The following is a 13,704-nucleotide window of genomic DNA, read 5'->3' on the forward strand; positions in this document are numbered from 1 at the left end:
CTAAAGGGATCAGTGCTGGGGCCTTAGTTATCTACAATCAATATCAACGATTTGGATGAAAGGGCTGAATGTATGGTACTTAAATCTGATGACACAAAGGTAGGTAGGAAAGTAAGTTGTCAAGAGGGCACAAAGGGGTTTAGATAGGTTAAGTGAGTGGACAAAAATTTGGAAGATGGAGTATAATGTGAGAAAATGTGAATTTGTCCACTTTGGTAGGAAGAATAGAAAAGCAGTATATTATTTAATTGGGGAGAGGCTGCAGAACTGTATGAGGGATCTGGGTGTCCTGCTACATGAATCACAAAAAATTAGTATTCAGGTACAGCAAGTGATTAAGAAGGCAAACAGAATGTTGGTGTCTATCGTAAAGAGAATGGAATACGAAAGCAGGGAAGTGTTGCTACAACTGTACAGGACCTTAGTGAGACTGCATCTGGAGTACTGTGTACAGTTTTGGTCTCTTTACTTAAGAGAGGGTATAAATACATTAGAAGCAGATCAGAGAAGGTTCACTCGACTGAATCCTGGGATGAAGGAGTTAACTCATGAGGAAAGGTGAGCAGGTTGTGCCTATACCCATTAGAGTTTAGAAGAATAAGAGGTGATCTTACTGAAACATATAAGATCTTGAGGGGACTTAACAAGTTGAATGCTGAGAGGATGTTTGCCCCTGTTGGGGAATCAAGAACAAGGGACAGAGTTTAAAAATTAGGGGTCTCCTATTTAAGACTGCGGTGGTGAGAAACCTTTTCTCTATGGAATTATCATCCCCAAAAAGCATTGGAGGCTGGGTCATTGAATAAATTCAAGGCTGAGTTAGATAGATTTTTGATCAACAAGGCAATCAAAGGTTATGGGGGAAACATAGGAAAGTGGAGTTGAAGCCACAATCAGGTTAGCCATGATGTTATTGAATGGCACAGCAAGCTTGAGAGGCCAAATGGCCCACTCCTGCTCCTAATTCTTCTGTTCCCAGCCTTACTTCCTTCTGTACCTGTCCCTTGAAAGAACTAACCCCCAATTACAATGGCACTTCCAAAATTCCAATTGCCTGGCCTTTAGTCCACTGTTCAACATAATATTACTGATTTACTCAATGACAACCTTACCTCCAACTTTGATGTCCTAGTCCCTAATAAAAAACTTTACTCTCCTTCACTCTGGCCATTTCCCCTGCTATGCCCCTCATCCCTGTTCCTCAAGTCTAAAGGACATAGAATTGCAAGCATGTGGTAGACATCTGGTTTAGCAAACCGTCGCTAGATCTGCTGGAACACATAAAGCACTATCGGGGTTCTGCTATCGCCTGCTAAAACGGTTTAATATTCCAAGACTATCCTGGAAGACAAAGATAACTTCTTTTCTACGGCAAATCGTCTTCTTAAACACCTCTCCTTTACCTCCTCCGTCCTCACATCCAACAATAAGTATGAAGAGCTCATGGGCTTATTTCACTAAGTTCGAGGCCATACGATAGTTGCCTTTACCACATTCCTCCAGTCCACTAGCTCACTGGGGACAACTTCCTGTAAGTGCTCCCCTGCCTTTACCTTTCAATATACACCTTTCTCCAGTTTTTTTCCCCTATCTCTCCTCTTGCCACTTCTGAGCTAATTTTGCCCATGAAACCCACCTCCTGCTCCTTTGATCCAATTCCCACTGGAATGCTGCCACCCAACTTCTCCTCCTGATCCCCAAATTAACCAATATTGTTTTTGGGTCTCTATCGTCAGGTGTTGTCCCTCTCTCCTTTAAATCTGCCATCAACATACCTCTCCTCAAAAAACCAACCCTCGAGTCTACCGTCCTTGCAAACTATCCCACCATCTCCAACCTCCCTTTCCCCACCATAGTCTTCGAACATGATTTTTCCTCCCAAATCAGTGCCATTTTTCCCAAAATTCCAATCATGTTTCCATTCTTGCCACAATGTTGAAAAAACTGTGACGAAGGTAAACTATTCCTTTTTGTACTTCTTGATCTGTTTGTAGTCTTTGACGCAGCTGACCACACCATCCTCCTCCAACACCTATCCACTGTTGGTCGGCTGGTTGGGAACTAGCACACTCACCTAACTCTATTCTTATCTAGCCAAAGTTTCATTTGCAAGGGGTTCTCTTCCCACTCCTTCACTGTTATCTCCGGTGCCCCTCAAGGATCTATCCTTGGACCCCTCCTATTTCTTATGTGTATGCAGCCTATTGACAACATCATCTGAAAGCACAATGTTCGTCTTCACACGTACGCTGACGACACTCAGTTCTACCTCACCACCACCTCCCTTGATCCTTCCGCATCTCCTAAATAACTAGACTGCTTATCTAACATCAAGGACTGGATAAGCAGAAAATACCTCCAATTAAATATTGGGAAGACTGAAGCCATTGTTTTTGGTGCCCACTCAATTTCCATTCCCTAGCTCCAACTCCATTCCTCTCCATTGCAACAGACCAAAACTAAACCAGTTTGTTCATAAGCTTGCTGTCATTGTTGACTCCGAGATGAGCTTCCGAACACATATTTGTGCCATTGTTACCTCTATACTTGAAAATTCCAATGCTCTCCTCGCTATTCTCCCACAGTGAAGTCATCTGAAACTCTGCTGTCTGTGCCTTACCTTGCACCAAGTTCCATTCCCCTAACACCTGTGTACCCACTGACTTCTATGCTGTTTTGCATCTTTTTTTCTGTCCTCCTGACCTATGCTTTCCCTGTCAACATGGAAGGAGTGTACCTCCACATACATAACCAAGGAGGAAAATTCTTCAACTTATCAAGGCTGCAAAGCAAGACAGAAGTGTGGAATGTCCTGACGAGAGAACTTCTGCACACTGGGGAGGCAATGGCATAGTGGGAGTGTCACTGAACTAGTAATCCAGAGACCCAGATTGATGCTTTGGGAAGCCAGGTTTGAATCCCACCTTGGCAGATGGTGAAATTTGAATTTAAAAAAAAAAAATCTTGAATTAAAAGTCTAAGGATGACCATGAAACCATTGTCAATTGTTAGGAAATCTGCCGTCCTACATGTGACTCCAGCAATGTGGTTGGCTCTTAACTGCCCTCTAAACAAGGGCAATTAGTGATGGGCAATAAATGCTGGTCTAGCCAGCAACACCTACATCTCATGAATGAATAAAAAAATGAGGCTACACTAGTTGCTCAGTCATTTATCTCAATTAGTGTCAAGAAAGCTATAGTTATGTGACATGGTGTTGTGTCTTTGCCTGTGATCAGACTCAACAATACACCACTGGAAGCAGTCAGAAAATTCTATCACCTTGGAACTATAATGACAGAAGATGAAGGACTCAGCACACGCATTGGAAAGCTGGCCAGTAGCTTTGGTTGATTAACAAAACGGGCATGGAAAAAAAACAAACTGACCGCAGGATCAAGATGCTTATCTGTAAGGCCTGTATCCTCAGCACATTGCTGATTGGCATCAAAGCTTGGGCATTTACCAAGAAAAGCTTGGGCATTAACTTACATTTACCAAGAAAACAGGCTCAATTACTTCCATCTTCAGTGTTTATGACACATCCTCAGCATCACATGAAAAGACAAAGTCAGCAATGAAGCAGTCTTTTCTAGGGCAAACACGCCAAGCATGCTAGCACTAATCAAGCAAAGAGCACTATGCTGGCTAGGGTATGTGACCAGGACGGAATATGGGCCGCATCCCCATGCTACATGGGGAGGTATACTGTGCCAAGCCAGCAGGGTATCCAAAGCTCTGATTCAAGGGTGCTATCTAAAGAGAAATGAAAACCCTCAATATCATTCATGACATGGGAGATTCCAACTGACAATCAATGCAAATGGCAACATCTTTTGGGCAGCAAGTTACCACCACGATATGTGGTTTCAGAAGCTCTAACGCAAATGCCAGTCCTGCAAACAAGGCATCAGCAGAGGTCATCCTCCACCTTTATGTGTGGCACTTGTGGCAGGCTTAGCCTTTCTAGAACCAGCTTATTTGACCTTCAAAAGAACTGAAGATGATCTCAGCTGACCACATCAAAGTTCTGAGGCTGCATTTCCATCATCACTCACAGATAGAAGGATGCTAACAAGAAAGAGTAATAAAGAAATAGCACTAGGGAAAAAAGCTGAGGTTTTAGAAGAGGTAGTTGCAGAGATAGTGGATGCATTGGGTTTGATCTTCCAGAATTCCCTAAATTTTAGAACATATCACATGGATCGGAAGGTAGAAAATATAATTCTGCTGTTCCAGAAAAGAGGGAGAGTGAAAACTGGGAACTATAGGTCAGTTAGCCTGACATCAAAGTAGGAAATCGTTATTATTAATAAATCTATCATTAAAGTCAAAATATATTAACACAGATTGAGGATTGGTTGATGGTCAGAAAGTGTTGCAATGGTCTGCCTTTCCTACTCTCCTTGCTACATTTAAGAGACTTTCTCTCTCTTCCACCTCAATAAGCTTTGTGTTCCATTCTTTCTTCCTACTCCAATAAACATGGTGACTCAACCGGGAGTCCCAAGCAGGACTTTGCTTTCTTTCCAGAGAAAGGTTATACTCTTTCTTCCTGATATACTCTCTTTTTCCTTGGCAGGGCACCTCTTCTCCCTCATACTTTCCTTGAGAAAGCTGTCTTTTATGCCTCCAAAAGATCTCTGTCAACTTCTTCCTCTTCCTACGCCTACGTCTCTCCATTGCATTTTTCCTGTCTCCTTACAAGGGCAACATGCTGTCACTTAAAAGGGATTTCAGTTTGTTCTCAGCTGACTAAAGGACTCCTGCAAATGGCAGAAGCCTGTGGGAGAAACTCATGTTCCCCTTTCCTGAATATTAAAAAATGCAAATAGAGAAGCACTTGAGAAATAAGTTTGCTCAGCATGGTTTTACTTATGTTTTGACTGTAGTACACTTTATTACATAAAATTCCATGTCCCTCTGTTTAACCATTAAAGGATACTTCTTTGAATCAGCATAGACTTGGAGAACAACTCGTTCGGCTGGTTCCTCCTCTGTAAAACTCCAGAGTCTTTCCTTTGTGACAGCAGCCTCGACAGCAGTTGCCAACTGTAGCAGAAAAGTTAAACAATTAAAATACTTAGTTAAAATGGACATTGACCTTTTAAACACTCGGTTTATAACTGATCATTTAAAACTGTCAACCAAAAGGTTTGGATTTGTAGAACACTAGTGGTTTGCTGATGTCACATTTTGTGCTTTTATGAGAATAATCACACATTTTCAATGTGGAACTGACTACATCTCAAATTACTTGCCGTGGTTACCCACATAACTACAGCAACTACATTTCAAAGTCATTCATTTGCTGTGAAGCGCTTTAGAATATTCTGACACATGCTATCGTATAATCTAAATGCTGTTTCTTTCTTTTAGCAAGGAATAATATGGCAGGTTGCATGATGGGTTACTGAATGCTATAGTATCAGCCTGCACATCAGTAAAGGATTGCTGCATGGTAATCCATTTGAGTGGTACATAAAATAATGTTTTATAGAGGTAAACTCCACAGATCATGTTTATCAGATTGTTATAGTGTCCTGTTTATACCACAGGTTGCTAAGTTTTAGCTTGTCCACCCTGTGTTAAATTTGATGTTTTTCCTGGATGCAACATATTGCTGAAAAGTTTACTATCAAAGATAGAACTTTTAGAATTTTTAAAATTGCAAAAAATACAAAACCCATAAAATCTGAAACCTATTATTCCAGATTGTTCTGTAGAATTCCACTTCAATTGCTAAAAAACACATTTTGATATAGCACTTCTCATTTAAAAGAATGCTTTAGAATGTTAGAGTGGTCAGCTATTATGCAGAGAGTGAATCAAGTTAGGCAGGGGGTCTAAAGATCTGGACAATGATGCACATTTTCAGATAAAGTAGTTTCGGAAAATAATTCCAGAAGAATGGGGTATGTTGGCTCAAAGGTCAGCAGAAGGTGGAGAACAAGCAATATTCCTGGAGCAGAAGTTGTGAACAAGTGTCTGGCTGAAAAAGATTACTCAAATAGGATGAAATGAAGCAGTAGATACATTGAAAATGAGGATGAGGATCTTGAAATTAATTCATTAAGGCACAGAGATCCAGAGTGTTGGATTCACAAGATTTCTGGATTAGCTGAAGTTTGTGAAGTGAGAAGAGCACTGAAGAAGTTGGTAGATACACCATCCTGAGTTGGAAATAGGTTGCCATTCCTTCATCATTGCTGGGTCAAAATCCTGCAGCACCTTCCTTAACATCACTGAAGTAGAAGGAGGCCCTTTGGTCTATCTGGCCTGTGCTGGCTCTTTCAAAGAATAACTCAGTTAGTTCCACTCCTTTGCTCTTACCCCCATAATCCCCCCAATTTTTGCTCCTTCAAGTATTTATCTAATTCCCTTGGGAAAATTACTCCTGAATGTGTATCCACCACCCAATCAGGCAGTGCATTCCAAACCATTTGTTGAATAAGAAGAGTTTTCCTCATGTCATCTCAGATTCTTTTGCAGATCACCTTAAATGCCCTTTGGTTATTGACCCTTCAGCTATTGGAAATATTTTATTTTTATTTACTCTATCTAAACTCTTCTTTGATTTTAAGCACCTCTATCAAATCTCTTCACCATTTTTGCTCTAACAAGAACTACTCCAGTCTATCCACATAGCTCTTCAAGGTGATAACGGGTCCAAGAGAATCCTGGGGTGGGGCAGAGTGGAGGGGCAGTTGGTGATCTTGGTGACAGGTTGTATGTTGCGCTAAAAAAATTAGTTTTGGATAAAAACTATTTGAATGGACAGCCAGGAAAGTTGTTGGGTTAAAGTCAAAGGCACCTAAGTACGACCAAAATAGCAGACTACAACTTTGCTCACACTGAGCTGTAAGAAATTTCAGCTAAATCAGGACTTGCTCTTGAACAGGCAGTCCAAAAGTACAGCGCCACTGGTGCACCATGTCTGCAGTGTGGACCATTTACAAGATGCATTGCAGCAACTCACCAAGGTTTCTTTGAAAGCACCTTCCAAACTCACAACCTCTCCACCTAAAAGGACAAGGGCAACAGACACATGAGGGGACCACCGCCCCAAGTTCCCCACCAAGTCATACACCATCCTGAGTTGGAAATATGTTGCCATTCCTTCATCATTGCTGGGTCAAAATCCTGCAGCACCTTCCCTAACATCGCTGAAGCAGTATCTTCACTACGTGGACTGCAGCGGTTCAAGAAGGCAGCTCGCCACCACCTCCTCAAGGGCAATTAGGGATGGGCAATAAATGCTGGTCTTGCCAGTGACACCCACATCCCATGAATGAATAAAAAAGTCATAAATGGATGAACCCAGAATGGATTCCTACAATACTCCTGAGCCAGCCATGCAAATATGAAAGAAGAGACAATCATTCAGAGTCTTCTGGCCAACTAATCAGCACTCTCTTCTCATACATATAAATATGTTGTTTCCCCTGACATTGGTATTTTTTGTGAATTGTTCTGATGAGTGCAAGACGAAAAGCTTTGACAAAAAATGTCTCTTTTTTCAGCAGTAAAGAAGATACTGTCTGGGAAGATAAGGTGAAGGCATTGAAATTACATGAGCGCATGCCTTCTAGGTTGATTGTAAGGTGGATGGATAGAGAAGAACAGATTCTTAATAATGTCAAAGAGGCAGAACGGATGTCATTTTTGAACTTGGACCAGAATGGGCTTTGAATGTAGATACGTTGACAGATGTCAACATAGAGAAAGCAGCACAAGTTGAATTCTTACAAACATACAAATTAGGAACAAGAGTAGGCCATTCGCCCCTCAAGCCTGCTCTTCATTTGATAAAATTATGGCTGATCTGACTGTGACCTCTACTTTCCCCCTATACCCTTTGATACCCTTGCAAGTCAAGAATCTATCTAAGATAAAAGCAAAATACTGCAGATGCTGGAAATCTGAAACAAAAAGAGGAAATGCTGGATAAACTCAGCTGGTCTAACAACACCTGTGGAGAGGAAAAAAAAGAGTTAACATTTCGAGTCCTTATGACTCTTCTTCAGAGCCTTACCCTTGTCGTGCCATTATCACATTCTGCTTTCTGATCTTAATGCCACCATCAGCACCTCCTTTAGCCAGTATCACTGTCATTAACACCCCTTTGTCCTTTTGTCCATGACATCTCTGACAATCTCTCCTTTGCCTCCAGCTACCACTGGCCTTCTATCCGGCTTCACCTGCTTCACCTCCCCATTAAACAGCATAAATTTCATTACATTTTTACTTCTCTTTAGCTCTGAAGAAGAGTCATAAGTAATCGAAATGTTAACTCTGTTGAGGCCCCACCACTGTTCTTTGGGGCACTCCATTTGTTACATCTTATGAACCCCAAAATATCCTATTCATGCCTACACTCTGCTTTGTTAGCTAACTAATCTCTATCCAGGTTAATACATTAACCCCTACACCATGACCTCTTGTTTTATGAAGTGACCTTTGATGTGGCACCATGTCAAATGCCTTTTGTAAATCCAAATACGCTACTTCTATAGTGCTCTTTGTTCATGTTGCTTGCTTCTTCGTCAAAGAACTCTACTAAATTAGTGAAGCACAATTTCCCTTTCGCAAAGCCATGTTGACCCAGCCTGAGTGCAGCATAATTTGCTAAGTGCCTGTGAAGGGCAGTGATTGGCAGAGGAGCATGAGGGGGATGTATGGGTTGAGTGGAAGGACAGAGCTTGGTATGGGGACTTGAGGGAACCCCTGGAGGGGGGGGGGGGGGGGGGGGGGGGGGGGGGAGGGGGGGGGTTGTAACATGGCATAGAGGGCACGAGGGGTAGCTTTTTAACTTAACTTTTAATAGGTCCTCTCATGTACACCAGGGTTCACAACTCCTGCAAGGGGCCATGAACCATAACTCCAAGAAAATTGAGGCAGGATAGGAGATACCTATCTCCTCTATGGAACTGGCCAGGTCAGGAGTGCCAGATGCTGGCTTCTGACAGGAAGCAGCCTGCACCCTTTAAAGGCACTCCCAAAAATCAGACAGCCCAGGAATGGGGTCAGGAATCCTGGAATCAGGACCCATCTGGCATTTTTAAAGGGCTCCCAAGTCAACCTGGGTTGGTAAAAATCCTGGCTGACCTTTCCAGAATCTGGGGAATTTTGGAAGAGTAAAACCAATACTATTTCAGCAGCCACTTCTTTTAAGACTCTAGGATGAAGTCCATCCGGACCTGGGGACTTGCGAACCTTTTGTTCTAATCATTTTCTCAGTACCCTTTCCCCCTGGTGATTGTAACTGTTTTAAGTTCCTCCCTCTCTTTCACCTCTTGATATATAATTATTTCTAGGATGTTATTTATGCCTTCTACAATTGAGTAGACTGATGGGGCAGGACTTGGCCAGGTTGGACTTGACCTTTTTGTAGACAGGATACACCTGGGCAATTTTCCACATGTCGAGTAGATGACAGTATTGTAGCTGTACTGAACAGAATTGTCTAGGGGCGCAGCTAATTCTGGAGCACAAGTCTTCAGTACTATTGTCAGAATTTTGTCAGGGTCTATAGCCTTTGTAGTATCCAGTGCCTTCAGCAGTTTCTTGGTGTAATGAGGAGTGAATCTAGTTGGCTGAAGACTGGTATCTGTGATGCTGGGGACCTGAGAAGGAAGCCAAGCTGAATCATCCACCTGGCATTTCTGGCTTAAGATAGTTGCAAATGCTTCAGCCTTTTCTTTTGCACTGAAGTGTTGGGCTCCCTACACCATGAGCTCTTGTTTTATGAAGTAACCTTTGATGTGGCACCTTGTCAAATGCCTTTTGTAAATCCAAATACGTCACTTCTATAGTGCTCTTTGTTCATGTTGCTTGCTTCTTCGTCAAAGAACTCTACTAAATTAGTGAAGCACAATTTCCCTTTCACAAAGCCATGTTGACCCAGCCTGAGTGCAGCATGATTTGCTAATTGCTTGTGAAGGGCAGTGATTGGCAGAGGAGCATGAGAGGATGTAAGGGTTGAGTGGAAGGACAGAGCTTGGTATGGGGGCTTGAGGGAACTGGTGGAGGGGGGTTGTAACATGGCATAGAGGGCATGAGGGGTAGCTTTTTAATTTACCTTTTAATAGGTCCTCTCATGTACACCAGGGTTCACAACTCCAATTTGAGGGTGGGGATATTTGTGGAGCCTCCTCCTCCAGTTAGTTATTTAACTGTCCACCACCATTGACGACTGGATGTGGCAAAAAATTAACAGCAGATGTGTATAGACTTTTATTGTCAGAACAGAAATACTCTGTTCAATTCCATTTAAGCAAGGAACACTGCTGTTGGGGAACTCTTAACCTAACATTGAAAAGTATGGTATTTGTTATGACGGTAAGATTGATTTAGAAAGTGGCCAAATGTAAGAAGCAAATAAATTTGTTTGAGCAACAATAAGTTACAGGAATATAGGAATTTCTAGATCAAAATGACTTAGATCCATCTAGTTAGCCATCCAATACAGTAAATCCTCACATCCACTTACTTAATGTTGTTTCACTTTAACGTTGTTAATAAAGTGTCAGTAAATCCATTTAACGAAGCCAGTTTCATTTTAACATCGTTTGCCACAGACTTCCTCTTCCGTAGCCTATCTGCTTTTCCTCCAGAACTTCCACCCTTGCTTTCAGTCCCTCTTCCTCCTGCTTCCAGCCTTGCCTCTCGCCCACCTTGCTGGCTTCCAATGTTAATTGCCTTTGCACCTCCTTGCCGACTCCCTGCCTTGCCACTCCTAGCCTCCACTGCCTCTCCCCCCAGTCTTGTCTCTCTCTCCGACCTTGCCAACTCCCGGCCTTAACCGCCTCTCCCCACCCCCTGCACCTCGCCTTGCCAACCTCCCCACCCCTTGCCTCCCAGCCTCTGTTCTTACCTGTGTCTTGGGGTCTTTTCTTCAGCGGTTCTTGACTCCTGCTACTGGCTCCACTCTTGAACTTGCACAAATTCCTGAGCTCCATCTAGTGGTAGAAGTTGTTTAGTGCAGGTAGTTGCTAACTGCCCCAACCAATTTCTGCGACTATATGGAGCCTGGTCAATCTAAACGTATGGTGTACTGAGGTGAGTACTGTGCTGTAATTTTTTTTTTAAGAATTTAATTCGTATATTGTATTTTTTTACACATTTAGTGACGGATTTTATTTTGCAAGTTATTTCAGCTAGGGAAGCACAGTGCTGCACATGTACGGTACAGCATTTCAACTTGTACTTTGTTTTTTTCTGAAGGAATCTAACTCTGACTGTAACATTGATTCCTGTGGGAACCTATGATTCATTTAAAATCGTTTCACTTAAACTCACAATTTTCAGGAATGCAACCACAACTTTAAGTAAGGATTTATTGTATCCTGATAATCGCAACAGTAATGGAATAGTTGACTAAAAATAGCAATCCATCTCTATCATTTGGTCTACAACAGACCCAAACATAAGACATGAAAAATCTCAGTGGTGAAGACCTTAGCAAACCATAGGTCCAAAGTCATCCATTTCTTCCAAGCATGCTACAACTTACCACACATCATGATTCAAATTACCTATATACCCTATATACTTATATTTGTTCAACATTCGACTGGGTATTTATGCTAAGAAACAGCTGAAATAAAACAACAACTGTCTTCTATGTAACTATTGGCTATTTATCTAATTTATTTTGATTTAAATGTAACAAAAATAGATAGTAAACTCAAACCTTTGCAACATTATCTAGTCACAAGTCAAAGAGTATACTCGGCACAAGAAAGAGCCAGTATAAGATTCAAGCTAAAAATTAGCCTTACAAATTCCTAGTTTTGAGAATCTGTCAGCAATATTAATACTTTATTAGATTAGCAGATTCACTGTCCTTTACCTTATGTTATATTAATAATCGTAATAAGCATGCAAGTCTTGCACATCCACATTACTTACATGCAGACAAACACTGGATGGAACTTTAGTGTTTTATGTCCAAGCTGCCCGACTTTTTATGTCCTGTAGTGATCATCTTTGTCACTTGACTCTTCTTTGTCCTCTTTGCTCCGCAACCTTTCTCCAATTAATGACATATTCTTGGTCCCTAGCAGCATTCAGTTGCTTTCCTTTAGTAATTTCTCATTACCCTTGAACTAACCTGCCTACTGTTAATTATGTTGTTTCTTAGTTTCACATAGGTATAAACATCACACGTTATAATCTATATCTAATCTATTCTATCATTTAGTTTTGCTTAAACCTATATTGTGGTTAAAAACAGTGTCCTGTTCTACCTCCTTATCTCGTTATATTCCAAATATTTGATTCTGTGAAGTATCTAAATGTTGGCTTGATAGTCTGTCTGCAGTGAGCAAAGTCACTTTTCTATAATGCATATTGCGCCATTTACGTCAAAGTATGTTAACTATTTTACGTTAATACATATAAAGCCTACATATGACATTAAAATCATATAGCAGACTAAAATCAAGTACATCTTAGCAAGACTAAATCTTGGTAATTTTTACAGAAACTAATCCATCTCTGTAGTTATATAGAAGACACCAAAAAGAAGAATTTTTATATCAATGTGTCCTTAAACATGCAAACATTTTTTATATATCCAGGCAATACTACAGTTTGGATCTTTGTCATGAACACTGTTCCCCTCCATCTATGTTTCATAATATACATCGCACATACAAGCGCCTAAAGATAGCAAAACAAAGTGACTACAGGACTTATACTCACTTTTCGAAAAATATCATGAGCTTCCTCCTTTGTCATTTTTGAAGGTCTGATAAGAAACACTCCAAGTACCAATATCCCTCCTGGCAACATTCTGGAAACCTGGTATACATGGGAAACATGCATATATTAAAACATCCTATATTACATAGCTTTATTGTTTAATCAAAGTATACAAATAAAAATAAAAGACAAAATCCCAAATACGATGAAGGCACATATCCTAATTTAAACCAGAATAACATTTATTCATTAAACTGAAAAATAGTCATTAGTCTAGGGAGTTTTGTTAAAATGATTAAAATAGCAGTCCTGAGATTCAGTGCAGAAGAAAAAGACAGAGAAAGACAGAGTAGGAGAAATAAAGAAGAAAAAAAGTTAAGGGAAGAAAAACAGTAGCGAGGAGAGGCAGGAGCTAATGATTAGAGACAAAGAGAATCATCAATAAGGTACAAGAGACAGGTAAGAAAGTGACCATACTATCCAAATTACAGTGCGCAACACTGTAGGCAATTAGCTAGTTATATATTAAATTTAGTACTTAGGGTACATATTTGCCTGAAAATTCTTTAGTTACTTGCAGTACCTATTACTTCTGTGGGTAGTGCTTCAGTGTTAAAGATGTCATTTTTTTCCTGCCACAACCTGCATTACACATGATAGCTGCTTTATTTTATAGTCAGAACATATCAACTTATTGCAATCTGGCCACCTAGTTTCTACTAACTAAAAGTTAAAATGCATTCTGAAAAATGTTTCAATATTAATTTTATTCTTCAGCCTGAGTTTCTAATGTCCATAAATTGAAAAAATTACACTTAGAATATTTGATTAAGTTTAGCCACTGACCTATGTTTTAACGCCTTTAAAACTTTCAGTTTAAGGCCTCAACCTCTCCCAAAAGCCTAGGCTTGAACTTGTTATTTTTGACCAAAGCTATGGCTGTGAGCTGTATTTGGATTATGCAGTGCCTAACTTCCCAAGATACATCACTATACT

General features: G+C 40.7%; 1 protein-coding gene across 22 annotated transcripts in view; it reads right to left on the minus strand.

Annotated features, from left to right (window-relative positions):
• Positions 1–13,704, minus strand: part of odr4 (odr-4 GPCR localization factor homolog) — a 97,134-nt gene that overhangs the window by 59,414 nt on the left and 24,016 nt on the right. For all 22 annotated transcript variants that reach the window (XM_041208811.1, XM_041208805.1, XM_041208795.1 and 19 more), the window contains 2 exons: positions 12,709–12,807; positions 4,946–5,052 (listed from right to left, as the gene is read on the minus strand). In XM_041208811.1, the coding sequence (XP_041064745.1) occupies positions 4,946–5,052; positions 12,709–12,807 (206 nt within the window). The remainder of the gene's footprint in view (positions 1–4,945; positions 5,053–12,708; positions 12,808–13,704) is intronic.

This window comes from Carcharodon carcharias, chromosome 16 (genome assembly GCF_017639515.1).
Source record: "Carcharodon carcharias isolate sCarCar2 chromosome 16, sCarCar2.pri, whole genome shotgun sequence".
Taxonomy (NCBI): Eukaryota; Metazoa; Chordata; class Chondrichthyes; order Lamniformes; family Lamnidae; genus Carcharodon; species Carcharodon carcharias.